The following is a 26,834-nucleotide window of genomic DNA, read 5'->3' on the forward strand; positions in this document are numbered from 1 at the left end:
AAAACCAGAAGACAACACTTATGCCATATCACGATATAACGATATCCAAAATCTAAGACAATATCTAGTCTCATATCACGATATCGATATATCGCCCAGCCCTAATGTAAGTCCAAACGGCCTGCGAGCTTCTCCTGTACTATGCGGTAATACCTCTACTAGGTGACAGTAAGTCGCGTGGTTATGACACAATCGTTAGCCTATTTTTACAAAAACATCTGCTACGGAGCCATAACGTGAGATACAAGGGAATGGAACCTTTTATACATTGTCATTCTCTACGTTCTGTGCAAAATGTTCTATTAAAGAAAAGCTAGAAAATAAATATTTGCATTGAAATATTTGGTTAGAAAAAATGAAATCGGAATTGGCTAAAATCGCTATCTGCTTGCCTAACTCAATGAAAATCGGAATCGGCCTAGAAAGTTGTAATCCGTGCATCTCTAGTAAACTTATTACTTTTTTCTCAGATGGATACAGTAGTGCATCTATATTTTCAGATCCCTGTGGACACACACAGACATGCATAAAAATGACACAGAGCCCCCAACGATTCACATTTAATGCCCTGGGCTTTATTGTCTTATTTTATTGAGAGTTCTGTCACATTTTTTATTTAATTTTTTTAGTCTTTTCAGCCTCCAGGTGGGACAAGTAAACCTCAAGGATATATCCTGCCATTGGACTGGGCATTCAGATTCTGACAAAGACGAGAAGCACTACTAAGTAATGCTGCCTTTGTGCCTAACTCTTCACAGAAGAGAGTACATAAAATTCCCCAAAGGAAGGCACCCAATACTTGTGGTTTTTGGCCTTGCAGCCGTCTGGAGATTATTTTTTCAAAAAAAAAAAAAAAAAAAATAAAACTGAAAATAAAGAAAAAGAGGAAGAGAGAGAGGAGAAAACTGCCGTTTTCCCACCACTCCTCCTCAGTCACCTCATTAGCATTTTTTTTGTGTTATTAAAAAACTGGAATGATGAGACGCGTACAGCGATTACTGCCCATCCACCTCCCTTATCACCTATGCATGAACAAGTAACGAACAAAAGAATGAAGTCTTTCAATTAACGAAAACCTTACAATCATGTCGACCACAAGAAAAGAAAAAGAAAAGAAAAAATACAAAAATAACTGAACTTCTGTTTTACAAAAATGTTTGTGGGATAAAACAAATGGAAAGGGGACTCCACTTGCATGAAAAAGAATAACAACCCCTTTAAAAAAAAAAAAAAAAAACAAAAGCAGCATTAATATTTATCAAAACCATGAACAAAAACATCACAAAAAAATAGTGCTTTAAATCTGAAGCAGCAGAGGCTTCTGGGAAGAGACTTCATCCCTGTTTTGTTACTTGTGTTTGGGACAATGTTAATGGAAGCTCCCAGGAAGAGGGGGAGCGCCTCTCTTAAAGTGAACCACAGTCAGCCGCCAACGCACCGCCTCATCCTCCTCCTCCTCCTCCTCCTCCTCCTCCTCCTCCTCCCCTGTATGTATGTCACCATTGATTTTCACATGATCCACAGAGAGAAGCACAGGGACCCAAAATAAACGTTGGGAGGGGGAACCTGCTTTGTGTTCACAATATACAAAAATACCCAGGAGTCCGTAGCTACCTAACATTTACTACAGCACAGGAACCAACAAAGGTACAGTGTACAAATAAAAAAAAAGAATTACAAACAAAAGCAAAACAAAAAAAACCTGTAAACACAGCACAATAAATAGATAAAACAGCAGGCTCCGCACCATGCACATGTGATAAAACTCTTCTCTATACAACTCCCGCATCTCTCACACTCTACTTACTTGGTTGACTTTTTTTTCCTTTTAAGTTTGATTTCCAAGTGCAAAAAAAAAAAAAAAAAAAATCACAAATGGACAGTTCTGTATTCAAGTAATATATACAAGGGGATATTACAAATATGTAGTTACTGTACAGATACTAATTTTGCCATATTCATAATTTACAGATCTTTTACTTTTAACAGTAACAAAATAACAAAAAAAAGGTTTAAAAAGTATGAGAGATGAGAATTGCAAGCGAGCGGCCGCGGCCACCCGTCACTCGGTCGGTCTGCGCCAGAGTCCTGCTGTCCCTTTTTGCATTCCCGATGCTACGATGCACAGCACCTAAAGAGTGGACTCTTCACTGCACCGCTACTACGTCACCTCCATGGCCACTGTGTTGTCTGCTATACTGTTCAGTGCTGGCTTGTCTTCGTCGTGATTATCCCTGTGGAGGAGAGGGAAGCCAAGATTAACGCTGATGATCTTCCGCATTTTATGCCGTTACTTTGTCAAAATGGCATCTTTAACTGTCCTAGATTTCAGTCAACAGATCTCTTCTCTGTGTGTGTGTGTGTGTGTGTGAGAGAACACTGAAGAGCTCTGACGTAAAACAGGTCAGCTCTTCTCTCAGCCAGATTTATGTCGTTTCTCAGTTGTCTTTGGCAGACGCCGCAACGGCAATATTTAGATGCCAGGTCCAACTGAATACCTAAACCAGGGATTGGATGTTGATGCAAGGCCTTTACTCTTGTTTATCCAGAAACAAACGTTGCATAAAAAAAAAAAAAAAATATATATCCAAATAATACCCAAACCTATCGGATACTGCTACAACAAGAGTGACAAGTTCTCTTCTTCTAAATATTTGAATAAACATACAGGCGTTGTTTGAGACAATGCCATGAGGAACTGCCGTCTATTCGCCCTCTTTTGTGTGCAGCCTTTATGCATGTGCAGCTCCGGTTGTAGAGACTAATTATAGCCTGCGGCTGTTGATTCTAGTGATGGAGGGAGGGAGGGAGGGAGGGAGTGAAGGTTATTTGCATAGCACTTATCACAGACCGAGTCAGAAAGTGCTTCACAGGCCAAATAAATACATACAACAAATTGATGATCATAAAAAGCACAATAAATCACAGTAAATCATTGTAAACCACAAAAGCAGAAAAACACACAAATAGTCCACCGTGTGGTTAAACAAACGGCTGACTAAACAGCCCCTCCAGAAAAACGTGATTATGCGATCGCATAATTCAATGCATAATCAGCCAAAGTCCGCATTATTTATGCGGGGGCAGCATTTTTTCAAATACGCCGCACTTTCGCCGCATAAATTGCCGATTTCCGAGCAAAATGTACGGGGCTTGCATGATTTCTCGAAAGTCAGATATATCTTAGCAGAAAGTTGAAAAATGTTGCATTTACTTCACACAAGAGCAGCCATTTCCCGCTGTTGCCATGGGAACATTATGAAGTGACGTAATCACGCGACGTGAACATCAACGAAAAGCAGGGTGCTGGGGGAACCACTTTTTTTTAAACCGCAAATTTTGCAAGTTCCCGCAATTTCATTGCATAAAATTGCATAAATATCCCGCATATTCCATCGCGTTTTTTAAGAAAACATGCCACATAATCAAGGATTTTTGCCCGCAACAATCACAAAAAAAAAAACCTCCACATTTTTCTGGAAGGACTGACTTAACAGATGTGTCTTAACAAAACAACGTAACTCAAAACAAATGGCTCTCCTGCTGCCACAGTGGCGTAACAAAGGCCCACCTTGAGCCCATGTCCATGGACGCCGCTCCAGAGACTTTGGGCATCTGCAGGTTGGTGGTGGCGGACAGCTTTAAGGCAGAGGGTGGCACGTTGCCGAGGGTCCGGGGAATGTGGCGTCCGGCCGACGGCACGCTCAGACAGATGTTGTTCCCGATGAGGACCTGAGTGGTGGCAGGGGTGGCGTTGGCGGCGTTGCATCCCAGGATCCCCAGCGCCGCCGCTGCTGCATGGGCGCTGGGGGTGGAGGCGAGGGAGGTGGGGACGGCGTTGGCGGGCGAATGGGCCGCCGGGGTGGAAGAGGGCTGGAGGAAGGTCGGGGCCACGGAGGTGGTAGTGTGCGTCGACTGGTTGGTCTGGTGAAGGGCTGCGGTGGTGCTGGAGAGGTGCAAGCCTTTGAAAACACCTGGCAGACAGACAGACAGAGAGAGAGAGAGAGAGAGAGAGACAGACAGACAGACAGACAGAGAGAGAGAGAGAGACAGACAGACAGACAGACAGAGAGAGAGAGAGAGAGACAGACAGACAGACAGACAGAGAGAGACAGACAGACAGACAGACAGAGAGAGACAGACAGACAGACAGACAGACAGAAAGAGAAACACAGGATTAGCGCAGGAATCTGAATGCTCCCATCAACATTTTCTTTGGCTATACTTCAAGATTTTGGCATATTCAATATCAACACGCCATTTCACGAGGCACCCTTGCACAATCTGATGCAATCCAATACGACAGCCTTGCAATAAATCCTATCGTTGAGTATCCTAAGTATAAAACATTCCGTTTGTGTTGACGCTGTCAGTGAGGCGTTGTTAAGACAGTTGACGGTGATAATGGTGATGCGTTGACCGCGTCGTATTGAAAAGAGTTCTTTTCACACTTTGATTGTTTCATTTAAAGCATTTTTAGAAACCTCACGAGGCAAAGCAATCCAGTATTTCACAAGAACAAAAAGTAAGAATTAGAGGTAAGTTAGAAAAAAATAATCAAGTTCATGTAACCACATTTTTTCTCTTTCTTATCCAATTCATCAGCTAGTGACCCCGCAGTGGGAGCGGGGCCCCCATAGTACAAAACCTGACAGAGGCAGATTAGAGCCCTTTTTTTTTTTTTTATAAACAGATCTGGCTTGGGTCGGACTCTGGCTTATTTTAGCTTCTCTCCTCATTGTGCCCATCTTAGTAGGGTGTGACGTGTGTGTGTTTGCGTGTGTAGCAGAGACAGCGCGCATTAGAGAGAGCGCGTCAGAGAGCTTAAAAGTGATTGATGTTGGTCTAGGGCTGGGCCGGGCCGGGTTCGGGCTGAAAAAATCGCAGGCGTTGTCGGGCTGGGGTCGGGTAGGGCTTGAACACCACGGGCCAGGGCCGGGTTAGGGCTGGAGTTTTTGGCCCGTGCAGGGCTCTTGAGGCAGATCTTCCTTTCTTTCCGTTAAAGCTTTTTGGTGTAATTGGTAAACTAAGCGACACTCACCTGCACCGGTCAGGACCCCGTTGACTCCACCTGCCAGCACCAGCTCCTCTTTGGACTTGAAGGTCAGCAGCTGGTCCGTGGTGACGAGAGCCGAGGCAGCAAACTGAGCGCTGGCCTGGTCCAACGTCTTGGACACCAGAGCCTAGATGGAAACCAGACAGAAAACATGTGGGCCTGTGCCAGAGACTTAAAGCGCCCTGCTAAAATGTATCCGTAACGGCTGAAACCAGCGAGTCAGCACTTCTGCTGCCAGACAGGAACGGAGCCAACGGCATTAACTCCGCTCTGGGGAGTGAGGACGTGTCCCATTTCCTGAGGATGGCTGAACTGACCTTCAACCGTAAAGGATTTCCATACTGGAAGAACTCCGGCTGATTCCGTTTAACCAAGGTCCCATTCACCTCCATTTGGTCATAAAAACGCACACGTGAGAAGCGCACAAACAATTTCACAAGATAATACAAACTAGGGCTGAGCGATATGGAGAAAATCAGATATCGTGATATTCTTGTCCTAATACCTCAATGTCGATACTGTGGCGATATTCTAGGGTTGACAACTGGTGCTTTAACAAAATATCTTCACAACGAGATTAAAAGATAAATAATCTTCAGTAATGTGGATATAATGACTAAGTGGGTAAAGGTAAAACTAACCTTTACCTAAAGAGCTAGAACAGTCTGGTAACACAGAAAATGACATCACTTTACTGTAAAGGCTCTTATATACTAGACGCAGTCCAGCTGGCGCGTGCCAATGTGACATCATGACATCGCCGTGACTATTTATACCCGCGCTGGTGCTTGCGACACTAGCTGCAGTCTTCTCCTGAACAGAGGTGGCGCTAATAAGGAAAGGCTACCGACGTTGCTCTTTCTACGGACTAGAAGAAGAAGAAAAAGGTAAACAATGGCGGAACAGGCAGCAGCATTGACGTCAACGCTTCGATTTGATTCGGTGACCTACTTGGTCGGATCAAGCCTTTCATTCACCATAAAACAACTCCTCTTAAAACGGTAAGTTTACAGGAGAGACTTGCAGTCACTCTGACGGTACAGATCCATTTGTCCGACACAACTGAAGCGTGGTCAGCGACGTCATACAGCCATGGTTGATGCTCCACGCCCCTGACCAGCAGCTGATTGGACGAACGCGTGACGTGGGTCTGGCTACTCGAGAATTTCAACAGAGTGTCATGGCGGCTCATTGAGAATACGATCTCGTATTTTACAAAAAATAGTTCACCGCAACGTGTTTCTGAAAATATTTTAAGTGAGAAATAGGCCGTGCAGTTGCTGAATCTGTCTTCATTTCAGATCGACAGAAGTTAGTTTGAAAGATTTCCGTCTACTTCTATTGGATAGTCGCGTTGCGTTCAACGGATTCATTTGCATAAAGCTGGGCATTGGCCAGCTTTGACGCGCAGCGTTTTTTCAAATGCAGCGACGCCTTCCCGGAATGCTTTGCAGGCGCGTTGAAGTTGCTTGACGTCACCCACGGGGAATAAAGTGGAGCGCGGCGCGACAGAAGCGGCGCACGGTCAAATGGATCTGTAGCGTGAGAGTCCTGGTCCTCGTTAAGGCCTCCTGTTTCCGCTTTGTCGCGCGCCGCTGAAAGAATAATAAGAAAGAGCCGCTCGCGCGCTATAAACCGGGCGCGCTGGCAGCATATTACGGCATTTTGACATCACGATGGCGCGCGCCACCTTGGATGCGTCTAGTATATAAGAGCCTTAATGCAGCCTTTAAAACCAGGGGAAAAAACACTTAAGCCATTAACGATATTACAATTTCCAAAATCTAAGACGATATCTAGTCTCATATCACGATATCGATATATTGCCCAGCCCTAATACAAACAACTGAGCATGATGGGATTTCAACACCTGTAAGATAAAAGCTCCGCTACACCCACAGCGGCCAATATCGATCTGCTTTTTGGTGTTGAAAAAGTTTGACTACAAGCGCGGGCGTGGCGCGTGGCCATCCCTACTGACCTGTGGGTTGGTAGCTGCTGCAGAGTTGTTGGCTTGTTGCTGCTGTTTGCTCTGCTCCAGCTGCTGTTTCTGCATGTGGGCCAGCTGCTCCTGGTGCTGCTGGTACTGCTCTGCCGTGAACACTGGACAGGAGGGATGAGATGCACCAGTCAAAACCAGAATTTGGACATTGTTTACTGTGTGGTTCAGTTGGCTCACTTGGCATTCAGCCGAGACTCGAGACCAGAGCAAGACACACACGGACAACAGACCTTTCTTTTGATTTATATACGTTTTATACAGACAATAAGTATGTGTATTATAAGCAACCCAAAGCTATTTGTTTGTGCAGATATGCATAATCTTTTCTCTCAAAACTTCTCTTTTTGGTCAAAAGGGACAAACCTCTGAAATATAACAAACGGGAACAGTGATTGTAAAGCTGGCAGCTTTTTAAGACACGACAACACAACATTCAATAATGTACAAACCCCAACTCCAATGAAGTTGGGACGTTGTGTAAAACACAAATAAAAACAGAATATAATGATCTGCATATCCTTTTCAACCTATATTCAATTGAATGCACTACAAAGACAAGATATTTATTGTTTTTTTTGTGTGCAAATATTCACTCCTTTTGAATTTGATGCCTGCAACACGTTCCAAAAAAGCTATGACGGGACAACAAAAGACTGGGAAAGTTGGGGAATGCTCAAAAAACACCTGTTTGGAACATTCCACAGGTGAACAGGTTAACTGGTCATGAGTGGGTATAAAAAGGAGCATCCCCAAAAGTTGCAAGTTAAAACTTTATCATCATGCAAAGCGAAAGCCATATATCAACAACGCCCAGAAACGCTGCCGGATTCTCAGGGCCCGAGCTCGTCTGAGCTGGACTGACGCAAAGTGGAAAAGTCTGCGGTGGTCTGACGAGTCCACATGACAAATTGTTTTTGGAAATCATGGACATTATGTCCTCCGTGCCAAAGAGGAAAGAACCATCCAGATTTGTAACCGCGCAAAGTTCAACAGCCAGCATCTGTGATGGTATGTAGGTCGGGTATCATTTGGGGTTTTTCCCGATACCGGTGCTAAACGGTGCCTGAACTTTTAAAAAAGTAACAAAAAAAAAGGAGCATAAAACAACAACTTGCAACATTAAATAACGACTTGTTTATTGCTTAGGCCATATGGTCAAAATTAAATTATTTATTAATAATGTAATAACAACAACAACAACAACTTATTGCACCAGTAAATTGCTGTTAAACGACAAAAACAACCACCAGATGGGAAAGGCTGTTTAACAATAACTTTGAATGCACAACGAGGTAGGGCTGGATACCGAACGTCGATACTTTTATGGCACTGGAAAAATTATATATATTATCATAAAATTCTTTATCTTTTGGTGCCAAATTTCAGTTGCAAAAGCTTATGTCCTCTCTGCATATTGACGCGGAGCTCTGACCGACCGACCCACACACGTGCAGACGGAGTAAACTGTCTGCAGTTTTGTTGAAGTCACAGAGAGTCATGGGCGATGGCGATAAAGTGGTTTCAAGCGTGGTTACAGTTTTTCAAAACTTCTCGCAGACAGCGTTTGCTGCGATATGATATTAATGGCCACATTCTGCACGTGTTACAACAGTGTGGCTTTGTAGTAAAAGAGTGTGGAACTAACAGAGACCCCCGGACTGATGAGCAACTGAAGTCGTACATCAAGCCAGAATGGGAAAGAATTCCACCTAGAAAGCTTCAACAATTAGTGTTTTGGGAACTCAGTTCCCAAACGCCTATTGAGTGTTGTTAAAAGGAAAGGTGATGTAACACAATGGTAAACATGCCCCTGTCCCAGCTTTTTTGGATTGTGTTGCAGGCATCAAATTCAAAATGAGATTAAAAAAACAACAACAACATTTATCAGTTTGAACATTAAATATCTTGTCTTTGTAGCGTATTCAATAGAATATAGGTTGAAACGGATTTGCAAAATCAGTGTATTCTGTTTTTATTTACGTTTTACACAACGTCCCAACTTCACTGGAACTGGGGTTTGTAAGACACTTCTCCTGTTCATATACAAAAGCAATGCCTCAGCGGGCTTATAGACAGAAAGAGAATGATGGTACAACTAGGGCTGGGCGATATGGACCAAAAGTCATATCCCGATATATTTTGTCTGAATATCGATATACGATATATATCCCGATATTTTTTTCCGCAAAGTGAGAGCAAATGTTCATTCAAAGCCAAAATCAAATATGACACGTCACAAGTAGTTTCATAGAAACAGTTGCAAAATCAAATAAATAATAAACCGGTTTCTTCACCTGGTTCATGATTAAATGCTCAGCTGTTCAAATAACAATAAAATGTAAACCTAAATACTGTATAACAGGAGTACCTTTTTTGAAATCAAAGCTCCATATTTGTAATTCGTTCCAAAGGTCAATTAAGCTTTTGATATTAATATAATCTACTTTGTTCAAAATGTAATGCCTCATGCCTGTAAGCCTAGGTTTATAGTCCCATTCTTCCACTTGATACAAAGCTGTGTTTTTCCCGGGGGAAGAGACGCTGCGGCCGGCCACGGAGCTCTCCGCCTCCCGCTGCCGCCGGAGCTCCGATTGCTGGTCGAAGGCGGCATACATAATCATAAAACACATGGTCACCTGTTAAATGTTATTCATTGCTGTTTGTTGTTTTCATTTCCTCTATCGAACATAATTAAGCAGTACAAAAGTCCGGCATCTTTAGCGTTGATCTGAATGCTTCGGACCCCTGTTCCAAGATGGCGGCAGTTTTGACGTATGTTTAGAACCTCAAGGCGACATCTGTGTATATATCTATGGGAGCAAGGATCACATTTGAACTATATCGATATATGTGATATGGTCTAATTCCATATCTCATTTAAAAATATATCGATATATTTTTTTTATCGATATATCGCCCAGCCCTAGGTACAACGCACAACACCACAAGGGTCTTGTTGATGTGGGCGTGTTGCTACAGGATTCCAGGTAAAGAAAATGAAACAAGCCAGAAAGTCCAGATCGTAGGCTTATCAAACACAGTCACAAACGCACAACGGTTTATACTCCCGAGGCCTGATTGTACAGCGCTCGCACAAATTTACACAATGGTACAAGGTAAACTTCAAGGTATTCCACCTGGGGTGTTATCAGAGTGATCATAACAGCGTGTTGCCAGGAAACGCATTGTGTCACAGAAAGAGTCACATTCCATATGAAGACAGTATTTCACCTCATCAGAAATGCTTAGGCCTAGTCCACAGTAAAAAAAAAAAGAAAAGAAATTCAATCGTTCTCAAATAAAAACCTGTTCTCACAAGCATTGTGTAAAAGAATCTCTGTCCAAATGAAAACACAAAAACACAATTGAAGCGCTATCAAGAGCAAGAAAATACAATAATTGGCCAATCACAAGTCTGAAAAACAGCCATTCCCCAGAGGCTACCTGACTACTATTGCGTAGTGCATTCGGGCGCCTCGGTTCCTCAATATAGCGCAAGAATAACTGTACATTCATGTGTCAACATGTAAAAAGTCCTGTCTGCAAGGTTAGAACCAGCACTATTGTGGCCACGCTCACCACTGCACGAAATGTCGCCTCATTTGTGACAAAGAAGACAATGGCTGCGGCAACTTGAGGTAACAATCCAAAGCCTCTTATTTTCCCTGTCTACACGTCAACACGGATAGCTTTACCCTGGCAGGAGCTTTTCAAAAGATCTGTTTTCAGTGACCTAATACGCAGTTTCCGTGTGGACAAAAGGCCAAAACGCATATAACAATATAAACTTATAATGGTACAAGCAGTAAACTAATGAGGTCAAATTTGACAGAACTACAAAATGTGCACATCTGCACAATATGAGATTTCAAAAATGATATCAGAACCAAGGCTGGGTATTAAAACCTCAATAAACAAAACATTTTTAAAACTCTCAAAATAGGGCATTGAAAAAAATACTGTACTGAGCACATACTCCGGTATCTTTTAGGCTGTTTTCACAGCAGACATTTTGACTTGTCTTAACAGGAAAAGCACAGCTGTTACTTAGAACATTAAGGATAGCTCGGTTCTATCCAAGTGTCCCAGTTAGCCATGACAGTAAGCCAGCATGTAGAATATCAGAACCCTGAAACTGAAGCAGCTAAATGAAATTCAGCTCTTATAAATGTTACCATATACACCCATTTTTACTACAGTGGCATGTCAACATGTCTTTTACAAAAAAGGGATATAATACGCAGCCCTAATCAGAACCTCTTGTCCAGTAGTGAAATGTATTAAGTGCAGTCTGAGGGGAGTACTAGCCTTCACTGGCAGATGGAATACACCTGCTCCAACTAAGGGAGGAATGGATGAAAAATACTGAATTCCTACATAAGAATGTGCTGAGATTAGGCCTGAGAGGAAGAAAACTGGATACCTTCAGCAGGCCACTAGTGGCATATTTAGACAATAACATTACTAAGGCCTTCTTTGCACATCAGTTACCGCAAGGTAAAAAGGTTTACAGCAACAGAAACATACCTGAGAAACAAATTCTTAACATATAATACATATTAAGACTCCGGCACACTGTACTCTTTACTTACAGTCCTTAGAGGACAGTGTGCGGGAGTCTTCTGTTCTGCATTGCCGACTCATGGTCTTCCCCTACACACCTGTCGATCTACAGGTGTTCACAAGTTGTGCTCTTTGATTCTTGCCTGATCTGACATTGACCCTCCTGCTTTTTTATTAGGGCTGCACGATATGAGGAAAATATGCAATAACGTTGTTGAATATTGCGATAATTTTTCTTTAAATAAATAAAACAGATATTAAAGTGTACTCAGAATCTACCCAGTGCAGTTATCTACTCTTTGTACTAAAGCAAAAAAAAAAAAAAAAAAAAAAAAAATCATCACTGAGTACAATATGACAGTTTTAAACTTAAAATATAAAAATATATTGTGCAGCCCTACTTTTTACACATTCAGACTTCCAAGATGTGTGTAGAAAACCCATAAATGCTGACTACACTGCCATCAAGCCAACAAAAGCAACCTAAACAAAATCAGAGGTTTTCCAGAAGTGGTAGAAGTATCCAGAGACTAGGACGTTTAGGGCAAGGGAGGCCCGGTCTCTGATGAATTCCTATCCCTTGTTATTTGCTTGACATTCTACCATTTTCCTGAGCCAGCCAAGTGTGGTTCACATTTTTACCAAGTTACCCTTTCTACAGCCACCAGCCCTGACTCACTTCAGCACCTCTAACGAACCATTTCATACAAGACCATTTATAAAAGACTCCCCCGAGCCATGGGAGCAGGAATTAATGTATTAGAAGATGGCGAGAGGGTTGAAAGCAGAAAGTTAATGTGATTTACCAGCAGCATGGGAGTCTGAGCTGCAGGGATTTCCCCAATCAGCTTTTTTGGCCCCAAATCCAATTTTTTGACTAGTGAATATTTGCAGACACGGAGTCCCAATCCAGTACTTGCATTTGCTCCGAAAATAGAGCTGCACACTGTGTTTTTGTTTATGAAAATAACAAAGTAAACAAAGTAACTAAAATATGTCTTAAGCTCAATCATTTAACTTAATGCAACAAATGAGTCTTTTCTCTCAACAACAAAACAGTTCTCTTTAGGATCCCAACAAAAAGCCACAACCAACCACAACGAAAACTGAAGTTAGTGACCCCTCTTGCGCTTAATAGTCAATCTTTGATTTTCTTCTCTAACTCGGATGCCTGCTCCAGGGAATAACAGCCTGTAGGCGTGATTCCAAGGAAGAAGTGTGGAGAATTTGAGTAATCAGCATCTGCTTATGTAAAACGGATGAATAAGAAAGACGGAATTTTTATTTTACTCGTTGCCAAGGGCAGGCAAGCTTCGAGACCCTATCTGGACGGACTGTCACTTCCCGATGTGAGTCGCGCATGCTCAGAACGGTTTACGGCATAACGTGTCTTACTGAAGTTTGTGAAATCCATAAAATAATAAACTTTTCTCATTACAAACAGAAGATGGAAATCATTTCAAAAAACGAAGCTATCTAGGATTGTTTGATTGCTAACGTTAGCTCAAAACGCCATTCAAGTGACAGCCTTTGTTGTGTTTGATTGCCAACTTGTAGCTAGCAGTGAACGAACTTCGTTATGTAGGTCCATTTTTATTGTATTGACATTACAGAAGTCTCTCGTTAGCATCTTGTAGGCTACGCCCATCTGCTCTCGACTCACATCGGGTAGTGACACGGACACGCGCGCCATCTTGGTTTGTAAGGGTCGTCATCCAGGCAGTCTGGAGGTGTGTCTGTGGCGCAGGGCGTGTGTGATTTAAGGCAGCGGTCACTACAGGCTGATGTAAATGATCGGAGAAGGGGATCGGGGTGAATGGCCGATCCCCGACCAGTTAATGTTAATGTCTACATCGGCTCCAATCAGACACTCGCAATCGGGATACCATCCCTACCGAGCTGGCTTTAAAGTCTATCTTTTTTTTCTAACCATTAAATATTTGCATGCACAAAATCAAGAAAAACAGCACCTCATATAACTAAGAATTACACCGCTCTGCATATACACCACAAAGCTGAAGTCCTACAGAGGATCCTCCAATGGTGAAAGCAGGCAGCCTTTCCTGCCACACCATCTCTCTGAGCCCTAAACTACTCTACTAGGAACTACAACTACTATCTATTGACACTCCCATTCAATAGACTGGCTCTCAGTTATTTATTTATTTATTAAGCCTCTGTGGGGTTGGGCTTTATGACAATATGGCCAGGGCTACAGACTAACCTTTTTTACTAGGAGCACTGTAGCCTCTAAATAAAAAAAAATGCAGGGGCACAGGCAGAACATTTTGGGGTGCACACCTTAAATCGACCCGCAATGCAATATTTTACATTTCCCTCATTTTAACTGTATTAATGAGAAATTAGTCTATATCCACAACGTTCCGCTTCCGTGATTCCTCCGGTGCCGCCGGAAATTCCACCGGATGCTTTTCTTTTCCCTGATGTCCGTTTCCTTCTGCTTTCTTTGTGTTGGCATTCTAAACTCTGGTGGGTTTCAGAGGACTATGGTTAACTGCTCCTCAGATCTCTGCAGGGTAAATCCAGACAGCTAGCTATGTGTCCAGGTTGAGTTCTCACGCGCATGACTGAAACAACTTTTGAACGTACAAGTTCCACCAAAACAAGTTACTTCCCGAGGCTATATAGCAGAAGCACGTGGCGCCGCACAAGACGATTGTGATTGGTTTAAAGAAATTCCAATAAACCAGGGCACGTTTTTTTTGCATTCCGGAATGCTGTGTGGAAAGCAAGACTACTGAGAAATGCTTTGGTAATAAATACAGAAACTACAATCTGCCGTCTTATTTTAGTTCCCAGTCACATTTTAATTGAATGGTGCTTAACAAATGCACATTCAGAAATGTAAACCGTATCATTATTGTCAACATACTGTATTCTGCCTCATACAGGCTCTCCCTCCCTCCTCTTTTTTTTTTTTTTTTTTTTTGTTGACACTGTAATAGCAACCATATCTAAGGTGATTCCACTTCCATGGAAAGGGGAGTATCTAACTATCCAACACCCAGTGTGGGAAATATTGAGTGATGAAGGAGCCAGAGACAGATGAGCTCACAACACTCACACAAGCACCATTTGTTTTTTAGGAGGTAAATGGTTATATATTTAGCAGCCTATATGTAGCAGGTCTCCGCTTTCTGCTGTCACGTCTTCCTCTCTCACCCAAATGAGGGAGCGGTACCGCAGTGTGCGGCAAATGTCAGAGCTGACCTTAGCATTGATGTAAAAATGGGAATAAATCATTTAATGCACGGACAATTAAAGGGATACGCCACCGTTTGTTGAAATAGGGCTTATCACGGTCTCCCCTAGCTGTAGATAGGTGGGCCAACGCACATTTTGTGCATGCATTGTTTTAGTTTGGTGCAACACCGGCAGCGCCGGCGCTGGTTAGCTTAGCGTAGTGAATGGAATCCTATGTTGCCGGTTAGCATATTGAGAGTAAAAGTGAGCCAACAAAAGACAAAAAAAAAAAAAAAAAAAAACCTAATTACTTGCACTGAGACAAAAAATGCATTGGCCCACCTATCTATAGCCAGGGTAGACCGTGATAAGCCCCATTTCAACAAACGGTGCCATATTCCTTTAAGTGATATCACGCAGTTGTGGTGTTGAAATAAAACCCCAGTCCTTTTTGTCTGAAACAGAGACAACGCTGAATAAAAATGCGGCCGATTTTGTGCCGAGACCAAAATGCTACAGCACTGCCGAGGTCTTTAAAACACAGCTCAGCCGACCGAAGTGCACGCAAGCCTGGCTGAGACAGTGATCGAAGTGGGATGAAGAGAGGTGGGCTAATGGTTGGCAAACGCTAACTCCTTATCGGCTATTACTACGCAGTATTTTCATCGCCAATGTACGGTCTGTAGCAAACAAAACGGATGACCTTCGGCTGCGGATCACCACTCGTAAATGTATTATGGAATGCAACATCATGATTTTTCATGGAGCAACAGCACGTGCAGACTAAGAGTGTGCTGCACGAAAACGAGATACACAAGTGTAGATCACAGCGGTATGCAGTTGACTAATCACTCACGGACCCTACCCCTCTCACACATCGGCCAACTCTGGCAGACTCGCTCTCTCCTCCTTTTTCAACATGAAATAAAAAAAATAAAAAAAGTCGCACATGCGCGAGTAGTTAAAAAACACTCGCACCATCTCAAAGAATGGTCGCAAAACGCAAAAAGGAGTCCTGACGTCCCATGAGATGAGAGTTTGCCATATCATAACAACTTAGCGATACCTTTTAAAAAAAGTACATTGTGGAGTTTTGAAGCACGTGCACAAGGGCGGCCACACTATTCTGTATGACCAACAAAGGCAAGGAAGAAGAGGGCTGCAAGCTAGCGAACGCGAATGTTATCAATGCAGGATTTAAAATATGTATTAAATTAAAAAGAATTTGCAAGTGTTTTCTTGGAAAAGAAATCCATTCCTCACACCTGTTAGATGCTAAGGATACAGACATTGCCCTTTGGTAATAAAGACTGAATGTAAACTTTTGTTGGTTTGCAAGAAAACTCAAAATATTACATATTTTACTAGACTATTGTAGACATTGTTGCTAATCAGGAACAATCTAATCCCTAGAACAACCTAAAAGCAGTCTAAAATGATCAATAGAAATAAATAAGACAAATCTAAAATGTACATACAATAAATAAATGACAGAATCCAGTCACAAAAAGTGGCCTGAAGTGTGTTGGACCACACGCAAGTATGCCTAGGATATCAAAGAGACTGATGTTGACATCCGGTAACAGCAAGCTGTAGTTCTGACTGATGCACAGACAGAATATAAAACCACTTTAATTACAGCACAGAGTGCACAAAGGGTGATTAGGAAAAATCACTATTCTTGGAGAATGACAGCTCATCATACTAGTGAGAGGTCAAGCCACCTTTGCTTACAACGCAATAAAGCAATTAAATGACCTGTTCCACTCGGTGCTCGGACCAATGAAAAAACGTAGCTGTACAATTTTAAGACCTACAACTCCAAAGGTGCACAAGCAAACAGTAAGCTGCACGGCAGAGGAAACAACTGACTCACCATTGACCGGGGCGGGGGCCGGGCCGGTGCGGTTTTGGGAGCTGGCCCCTCCAGACAGGGTCCGGGTTAGTCCTGACACGGTCCGGCTATAATCCCTAAATCCTCTGCGAGACAAGTCTCCTCCACCCAAGGGGTGATGGGATAGCGTCCGTGGTCTGAAGTGCCTCCAGCGGCAAGATTTAATGTTCAAAAGAATCTGGCAGAGGTCCATAGGTGTTGCCGATGACAACGACAGGGGTGATGAAGAGGGGGGAAGGTGGGAGGAGCTGGCTGGGTGCGAGGTATTGGTTTCTGAGGTACTGGCGTTGGAGTTGCGGAGCGGAGAACTTGGAAGTGGTGAGGCGAGCGGCTCGGGCTCCGGGTCAGAGTCCAGGCTCTGACAGAGGCTGTCTAGATCTGTATGCGCTCTGTCCAACAAGATCCTGAAACAAAACCCAAAAACTCAGAATTAAAACCGCCATCAGTCAACTGTTAAAACCCAACTGAGTCATTTCAGGTCAGATGAAACGAAACACACGCTGAAGTCATTATCAGTACATTACATCAACATGCTTTGGTTGGGACTGAAGTATTATTGCACAAGAGTGGCTAGTCCTCGCATACCATTCATTATTTACAATGTCCAGTGGGCCACTACAAAATCTACCTCAGTATTGGAAAAAATAAATGTAAATAAAGAAAAAATACTTTTGAGCAAAACATGCTGTTCTGCCAGAACAGAACAGAACACTTATGTAATGGAACAACTGCAATGCTTAAAATCCAGACAACGTTGCTGTTCTACAGCCTTAACACTCATGGGGTAAAAATCTTTTTTAGTTTGGTCTGAGGCCGGTACTAGAGGAAAGGCCATGTTTCTTAATCAAAACTGTACAGTGACATCTTTTAGATGTCGTGCAATTGTAAATTGTGCAGTGCTGGCTGTAACATCAGGGAATAACCAAAGTCATAAGGATGCACTTATGAATGTATGCACAAAATTTGATAGAAAACCATGTCGAGATATTTAACTTGGGATGCGTTTTGAAAAGAAAAACAAACAGGCTGTCCAACATTACAGTCCTAGGCTCTTTGCTGGTCTGGCTAAACTAAAAACACACTTGGCTCAATGTTTTCTAACATTATCGAATATTGCTATCATAAGTAACATTGTATTGAAGACGACATTATAACTCAGAGATGGACCGGTCCTTCAGTCTCCCTCAGGGAAGGCGATAAGGTCGATTGTAGACAGAAACTCCGTGGGAGCTCAGTTTCCCCGATTTGTCTGCAGGCCACAGTGGCAGGTGAATCCCAAAATGGGACTGTCATGTTCACCATTTACCAGCCAGCTTGATATTTATAATAGAATGTGCCCGCCAAATGATCGCTGGTAGCCTGCCAAAGAGCTGGTGTGGTAAACAACCTCAGCAACCGCAGCCAACACTTGGCTGAGTTTCCCCTGCTCAGTATTGGTACTGGCAGCATTCCTACACACATTTCATTTGAAGTTTGGACATGTTCTCAGACTTAAATTTTCTTAACTGAATTTGTAGGTTTGCATGAATATGATGAATGCATCAAGTACCCAGGCAACATGCTGATCATATCACACTTCTTTAATTCTTTACATCACAAATGTTATAAAATTAAATTGTGGATTTGAAAGCTTTACAAAATATCAAGTCATGCAGCCATCAAAATGTTTGATTTAGCCAAATTTCCAAGACGTGGAAACCAAACAGTCCGACTGAACTCACCTGCCTCCTCTGCCCGAGCGGCGCCGTGCCAAACCTATGCAGCGCGACGGCATGTTCAGCGAGGTCAGACAGAAGCGGAAGCGCGGGTTGCCAAGTCCACCCTCTGACGGGCTCACCCAGGGCCAGTTACAATTCTGGTCCGGACGAGACTGAAGGAAGATAGAGAAGACGTCACACATATTAAAACTGAGAGCAAAGAAAGCTATTGGAGGAGGGGGGGGGGGTGGTGGAAGGGAAAGTCTTTGTTGTTGCATTGTTGTGTTCCAGCAGAGTGCGGAAGACTAACAGCCAGGGCAGCCAGACTGACCAGCCTGCTGGCCGCACTATAAATAGAAGCACGGGAGTCACGGGGGGGCACTCACAGCGTAGTACTGACAGCCGGCCTTCCTCCTGAACGCATAGCAGCCATCTGGGTCATTCTCCTCTTCTGCCTCCGAGGAACCTGAATGGATCTATACAATAAGACAACGTACGTAAATGAAGAACTTAGGACTTTTACACACAATCAGCATATTATTAGCCAAGCAGTCAATATTGGCTGAGTGATTACAGCTTTCACCCTCAGTTTCGCGTTTTTTAGTAGCCATATAACATTAGTAGCCATATAACAAAAAATTGTACTGAACCCTATCACATAAATCTTAAACTCGTCTGAAATTAAATTGCATTACCTGTGAGAAGGGCTCTTCATCTGAACTGGGGAAATCATACTGGTTGAGGTCCTTGGGATTGAACACCGACGGCCCTGAATGTTGAGGCGCTGACAGAGGAGGGACCTTGGGTTTCTTTTCATATTTCCTTTTGGTTCGTACTGCCTCCGTTTTCTCCGGCTGTGAGGAGGGGAGGGGGGAAACCACGATAAAATGTTTTTACTACAGTCTGTGTAATTAGAAAGGCTTTTCAGGATGCAAAGCGACACTGCTGTGGTGGCCTCGTGTTGGTGGTCTGTGCACGGGCGCAGAGCGCGTGCAGAATCAACAGTGAGTAAAAGAGCCATTGATATGCAGATGGCAGCATGTGCCAGATGCCGCTGCGTATCCAGATGGCTGCCCCTCCCCCTCCTTAATCCACCCCGTGCCATCGCTCACACCCAACTTCCCCAGTGGGACGACCCCTCCCTGTCTGAACAGACTCCAACTCTACTAGGATTAGTCAGATCCCATTCAGTCCTCAGGCGTAGGGGACAAAGCTAACAGAGAGGCAGGGACTTTACAGCGAAGAACTGCGGTGTCAAACCAACAGAAGAAATGAGCTGGTAGAGTCAACCAGCTGGTAAAGGAAAAGGGGAAGTGGTCGCCTCCCTGCAGGGCGGGGGCAAGGTTGGTAGACACTGGAGCTAATGAAGTTATAATGAGAAGAGGTGACACAGAGTTCACAGTAGTGCTGTGTAATGAAGTGCCCTATTGTCTAAGCATATGGCAATTTAGCTTTACATTAAATGTTTTAAGTTTGAAGGAGTCAGCACATAAAGCATGCACCCTAGCGCCTCAATGACAACTCTCTAGTGTACCACTGATACACAAGCGTCAGTCTTTTGGCTGAGGGCTACCCAAGAGCCTCTAATAACAATAAACGTGCATTTTATATATATATTGTTTTATACATTTAATTAGGGGTGGGAATTGATTGGCACCCCACGATTCGATTCCGAGGCCAACGATTTGATTCTAAACTTCTTTTACGTACATTTCCATGCACAATTTAAAAAAAATATACATATAAATCTGAGTTTGCTACTCAGAGTTTGCTAATCACTTCCTAGACAAAGGTTTTTTTGACTTATTTGTCACACACAAGTTTTCATGAAATGTTTGGTCTACTGAGGTTTCTGTTTTGTAGTCATTCCATGCTGAAGCCATTAAACATGCTTGTGAATGTCCCCTTCTCTCCCAGTAATCTTCAATGTCAGAGGCCCAGTCATGTTTAAAGGGTGATAGTTGGCTTCTTAGAACATGAAACATGAGGTGGTCAGATGTTATGTGATCAAGTAGATGAACAGCCTACATGTCTTTTGCCTAATTATTTTATGTATGTCTTATTAGATCATGTGTATATATACAAAAATGTAAGTTTTTTTCCCTTTAGGCCACTTTTGTGTGTTTCTTTTCCTGCACTCTCGGCCTAAACTCTAAGTTGTTGTCCATTATCCCATCCTCTTTCTGTCAATCCGTTTTCTGATTTGTACTTGTCTGGAGACAGTCACTTTTAAATAAAAAAACACTTCTTTTTTTTTCTCATCAGAATCGATAATCGAATCGTTCTAGAGAGAATGGCGACGCATCTAAGAATCAATTATTTTTCCCACCCCTACATTTTTATATGGTCATCAAATTGTTTTCTGAAAAAGGCAAACCACTTTCCTGAAGAGGATTTTCAGAGGAAAATTACACATTCACAAGAAAACTTAATATAGTAGTCTATAGTGAAGTTCACAGTAGCATTGGCTTCCTTATCAAAAATCTGTTACGTGGCAATGATTTGCAACAAATCATACCTAGTTAAAATTTCAAATGGTGTACCTTTTCAACAATGAAAATGTCAAGATCTCATCTGAGTCACTGTTCAATGTGAAGAACATTACACTGCATTGTACAGCTCCTCCGTTCAGCCATCATCAATGTGGGAATTTATAACATTTATTAGGAGGAAGCGGGCGTGTTGTGAATGTATGGCCTTACTTTTTTGTAGTCCTTTATATCCAAGTGGTCCTGATGTCTGTACTGATTACTGCTGGATGGGGGAATGATGGGGATTGTGTAGACAGGCTTCACCAGAGCTCGCTGCGCAAGTGCCTCTGCCATCACCTCACTGCCGAAGTCTGGCATCACATTCCTGAAGGAAATAAAGAAAAGGGTAGGGGAGTTGGTGCGGCGATACATTTACAAATTAAACCGCAGAACAGATTCAGGGATTATGTTTAAGTGTTTCCCCACAGGTTGAGAATTAACTTGTGGCACGGGATGTGATGGCACGGTGTGTGATGGATAGGGTTCACTAACAAACTAGTCAAACAAAAGTTAATGAACTATTTATATATAAAAAAATAAAAAATAAAAATAATAAAAAAGACTACATAACAATAGAATTTAGAAAGAAATAACTTTACATATAAAACAAGAGTGACACCACATTGGAAAAAGAAAAAACATTTTGCTGGAGAGTGTGTTTAGTGTGTCTTGATAAAAGCTAAAAAAACAACAACAAAAAAAAAAATTAAAAACAGCTCTGTAGAAAGAGTGTTCTTAACAGTGTTACTGGCAAACGGTGGTTTCGATTTGGAGAAACAACATTCACGTCCATGATTAGAGCAGATAAAGTGAATGTTTCGCGGTACGTCAGCGTTTGTGATGCCAGGCAGCCTTGCTTTCCTTTACTTCCGCTCTCTTCTTCTCTACTACTTCTTGCTTATTCACAGATTAGGAGGGCCGCTGGTCTGTGTGCACAATACAAATACATTGTTGATTGGAAAAGAAATGTAATTTGGATTTTATCTATTTGGGCGGGTGTAAATCTACCTGGGCAGGGCGCCCAAGTAGAACCTATGTGTGGGAAACACTTTTATGGTTAAATTCATCCACTTTATTTATTTATGAATTCAAAGAAACAGTATCCAGTAGCATCAATACAGCTTACATTAAGAAGAAACACCTAAAAAAAATAAAAAATAAAAAAAATAAGAGCTCCAACCAACATGTTGGTTTGACGTTAAGTGCAAAGAATGAAATATGGAGAAACCTGTCCACGCTATATTGTAATTTATACTGCATTATTCAGCAACATGATTGCTAATTTTAATTTCTGAAAGATTTTTTGGGGGCTTTTATTGCCTTTTGTGGGAGTAAAGTGGGAGACCGAGAGGGAATGACATGCAGTAAAGGGCTGCTGGTTGAAACCGAATCCTCTACAGCAAGGACCGAGCCTCTGTACACAGGGCGCACGCTCAACCGGGCGAGCTAACCAGGCGCCCCAACACCACGATTGCTAATTAATGCATAATTGTCAACACCATACAGCCGTTGGCCAACAGATAAAGGAACCTCAACTTCAGTGCACAGAACAGCCCAAAACTCATGACTATCAGACTACGCACACTATGCAGTACACCTGGGAATGATATCATGAAGTGGGCCAGAGAAGCTATCTATTGAGAATAGAGTGGTCCAATCTGGGAGTGAACACTGGTCGTGATGCAGAGGCAGAAACCAGGCCAGGATAACAAGAGGAAATTGAAATGTCACTACAAATCAAAAGCACTTCAAGGAGAAGGGTCCAATTTAAGCTCATACTGACAGCTACTTTCAGAGAAAATTTCATTCCATTCGCATGTCATGTTTATACGGATCACAAAGGCTCTGCTGGGGAAACAAACAACAATTCAAAGTTGGGCTTGGAAAAAAATAAAATAAATTAAAAACACAAAATAGTACAAACATGTAGTGTTGGTACTATTTTTCCAGGGGTGTATAATATATTGACTCAATATCGTTCTCGCAATTTCACATTGCGCAATATTATATGGAAAGGTGTTGCAATATTTTGTTTATATTGTGGAGCGCTGCGATAGAGCCCCCTTGAAAACTAACAAAGCCGTAACTACACACACTGTAACCTACGCAGTCTCTGTCGCGTGAGGAATTGACAACAATAATGATCAGCGTTTCATTGGCCAGTTACCGTGTGACTTGCACATGTTAGTACACGTCAGCGCCAACCCTATGGAGCGTACCACGTGTGTGCATATTTCGACAGAGTGACAGTGTAAGTCAAGAAATAGATAGAGACAACTGAACGGAACGAATCCGAGAAGACAAAGAAAAGTTGTGTCCTGTTGTCTTTATATTTATTTTATGCTGTACAACCAGTAAAAGATTTCCTGTTCTGTAGACATGGTCCTTATTTATTTATTCATGTTGGACCAGTTCCAATAAGACCGTCAGTTGAAATAAACCTTGTGTTGTAAGAAAACTTGTTTTATCCGTTATGAATCTATTTTGATGAGTTTTCCCATAACTTTTGTAATTTTACACATCGATATCGCAATATTCATAATCGATATCGCAATGTCACATTTTGTCAATATCGTGCAACCCTAGCGTACTCCCTAACAGACTGGGGAAAAGAATCAAGCAGCCATAGAGGTCAAAAAGCTAATTTGCTCCCGACACTACTGAATAAAACAGGATGAACTCTTAAATTGATAATGCATGCTAAACAGTGTACATAACTGTGCCCCCAATTAACACAAGCTGTGGAGCCTGACCTACAGAAAATATGTGGCTGACTCTTTCACACTACCAATCTTGCAGACAAGTGTCCTAATTGACTACTTGGGACTTCAACTTGGCGAGTAAACAAAAACCTAATCAGACATGAAGGTTAACCAGATAAGCCATCCAAAACACAACACGTAGAAAAGGTCTTGACACCGGCACCTTCTCGGCTTTCAGGAGCTCCAACGCGTTTTAAATCCTTATCAGAAACCATTCCCAAAACACTGCTGGGGAAAATGAGAGCACAGCTGCATGACACGATAATATCCAACAAATTTATCTGTTCACAAAAATGTGTCCTCTAATCAGCCAAGCGAAGCGTGCCTTTATCATACTCCCGTGAACAAGCCTCCTAATAGCAGCTACTTGCCTAACGAGGTGGTTAATGCTGTGCAGACAACCTAAACAACCACTGCCAAACTCTCTACGGGCCAATTTCACTCACTGGCCTTACTCACCTCTTTTCCACAATCTCCAGCGTGAGGTGCAGCAGTTCTCTCTTGCTCTTTTCCCGCCTCTTGATCATCTCCAGGATGGTGACAGCTCGGCTCAGGTCCCTGCGCAGTTTCAGCATCTTCTCATATGATGCCTCGTCATTCTTTCGGTTCTGAAAACGGAACAGTGATAATTCAGACACCAACAAGAATCACCTGAGATCAGAGGCGTTGCTCTTTGGTGGCTAATTGTCCTACAAGGGGTAAAAACACCACCGTTGCCCTTTAATATAAAAAGGACAATTTACTACTACTAGGCCACCGAGCAGCCACAACTTGCATGCAACAGGTACAACACAAATTCTTCCATTTGCCTTGCCGTCTGCCTTATTCTCCTGGCCACAGATTCCTACCTTTCTGGTCTGCATCTTCTCGGTTCGTCGGCGGAAGGCCACATAGGGGTCACTGGTGCTGGAGCCATCCCTCTTCTCCTGCTTGACATTGGGGATGAGCGAGCCACCCTTGCAGGTTTTCCTTTTGCGGCTCCAGTAGTCAAACACCTCCTTGATCAGCTCATCGTCCTCCTTCAGCAACAGTTTGGCCTCCTGGAGACTGACGAGCTAAGGAGCGACATAGGGGAGACCAAATCAGTGCAATGCTCAGGGGGAAGTACTCATGTACTCAGAGAAACCAGCTGCAGTCATTTCAAAACAGCCATAAACACTACAACACATTGCTTTTTGGCTTTCAGCAGTGTGGTGGAGTCTTGTTGCCTTCAGGCACACGTCATAAAACGCAAACTTCTAACGGTGCAGATCCACATGGCCTCTAAAACGCTTCGGTCGTACCACGCTCCACTTTAGTTCACCGAAACGGTGAACTATTTCCGTAAAATATGAGATTGGATTCTGAACGAGCCTCCATGATGGTCGTTTTGAAATTTGGGAGTAGACAGACCCATGCAACGCGTTTGGCCAATCAGCTGCCGGTCAAGGGCGTGGAGCATCAACCATGGGTGTAGGACGTCACGGCACCACACTTCAGTCGTGTTGCAAAAATGGATCTGTACTGTAAGTTTGACAGATGTATGAATTTAGGTAGCCCACTTATTAGTCAGAGATGACAAGAACTTAATGTAGTAGCTTGGAGTAGAAGCTTTCTGTAACTAATAAAAAAAGAAAGAAAGAAAAAAAAAACACAAACCGAGGCCAAGACCCACCTCTTGAATTACTAAATTACAAGGTAAGAACCAGTATTTCATTCACTACAGAGTAAAGCACACTCTGGCTCCGTAGGCTTATTTACTCTGTGTAAAAGTAAAGCCAGAGATATGTTTGTGCAAAAACCATGCAAGCCAGGATTCCCCCCCCACACACACAAACTGATAAATACCTGCTGTCCACTGCCTTTCTCCAGTCGATCTATCATTTCTTCAAACTGCAGGGCGGTAATTTCCATTTTCTTCTTCAGCTTATTCACAAACGTCTCATCCTCTGAATCTAGGTCGTAGTCAGGCTGCTCTGTATCCAAACTGAAAGCTGTGAGATGGAAAACAGTTAGTTACTGAACAGACACAGTCATTCAAAGGCACCGGCAGGAACAGAACTGCCTGAATGAGACACATCATCACATCTGAAAAGAAAGAAAAAAAAAAAAAAAAAAAAACACTTGAGCAGGCTGCACTGTGCATGAATCTGATGAATTATTAAACAATTACACCATATTGAAGGATATTAAACATTTCATTTCTCAGCAGGGAAAAAGCAACACTTTACACCTTGCACAGACAACTTCACAATTTCTGAAAATCTGTAGCATGTGTTGGATCAGATATGTCAGATGGACTAACAAATTAAAAAAAAGATTCCAAAGTGGAATAATCTCATAATAATATATAATATAATTCTATAATGCAATGTCGTAGCAGTAGATTTCAGGCAAAGTCAAACACAAGCCATGTGGTATGAAATGCAGATAATATGCCTGTGGCTAAGATAGTTTGCCCTACTAATAGCAGTCAGTCTAGCCAAAATATTTAGCATTAGTCTGGACATTTATTAAAATATTAGTCTGGTAAAATGCAGAAAGTGGCTGTAATCTATCAGCTTCTGTGACCACTGGACTAAGAAACATGTTTACTGCACTGTCACCATCAGAGCCCCAATCTAATCAACACATTAACTTTCCAAACCTAAAGCATTTTAGAAGGGTATGCAGCATTCCCTCTCACTGACCCATATTTTGAACTGCTTGATAACAGAAAACCTGAGCTGCAAAATGATGGTGAACATATCTGCTACAGTACGTTGCTAATTCAAACACAGTGCATCTAATGGCTGCAGTACACCGCAAAACAAACTGGCCTGTTTGTTTAATGCCATGAGGGAACTTCTAAAAACATTGTAAAAACCAGAAAACGAACCACGCTTAATACAGACTTACGCTGACAACCACAGCCCAGAGGGATGCAGTAACACTGGTGATAAGACGGCACATATAGCTATTTGTTTTGGTTGCAAACTTATGATTTCACCTGCGCAAATATGCCCAATTCAATTTTGAACCGATCATACCGCCAGTGCAATTCTCCTTTCAATCTCCACCAATAACCCAGTGACAGCTAATTTGTATCACCCGTGAAGACTGATCCAACACTTTGAAACATTTTCTGAAATCCCACACCTGCTGCC

At 42.5% G+C, this 26,834-nt stretch overlaps 1 protein-coding gene across 2 annotated transcripts in view; it reads right to left on the reverse strand.

The window, feature by feature from the left end:
* Positions 1-552: 552 nt before the first annotated feature.
* The window catches only part of epc1a (enhancer of polycomb 1a), a 44,351-nt gene continuing 18,069 nt past the window's right edge, over positions 553-26,834 (reverse strand). For both annotated transcript variants that reach the window (XM_028569527.1, XM_028569526.1), the window contains 12 exons: positions 25,537-25,682; positions 24,558-24,764; positions 24,169-24,317; positions 21,119-21,272; positions 19,112-19,270; positions 18,803-18,892; positions 18,441-18,589; positions 16,702-17,123; positions 7,038-7,159; positions 5,042-5,183; positions 3,572-3,974; positions 553-2,234 (listed from right to left, as the gene is read on the reverse strand). In XM_028569527.1, the coding sequence (XP_028425328.1) occupies positions 2,162-2,234; positions 3,572-3,974; positions 5,042-5,183; positions 7,038-7,159; positions 16,702-17,123; positions 18,441-18,589; positions 18,803-18,892; positions 19,112-19,270; positions 21,119-21,272; positions 24,169-24,317; positions 24,558-24,764; positions 25,537-25,682 (2,216 nt within the window). In that variant the 3' untranslated portion in view covers positions 553-2,161. The remainder of the gene's footprint in view (positions 2,235-3,571; positions 3,975-5,041; positions 5,184-7,037; positions 7,160-16,701; positions 17,124-18,440; positions 18,590-18,802; positions 18,893-19,111; positions 19,271-21,118; positions 21,273-24,168; positions 24,318-24,557; positions 24,765-25,536; positions 25,683-26,834) is intronic.

This window comes from Perca flavescens, chromosome 22 (genome assembly GCF_004354835.1).
Source record: "Perca flavescens isolate YP-PL-M2 chromosome 22, PFLA_1.0, whole genome shotgun sequence".
NCBI lineage: Eukaryota > Metazoa > Chordata > Actinopteri > Perciformes > Percidae > Perca > Perca flavescens.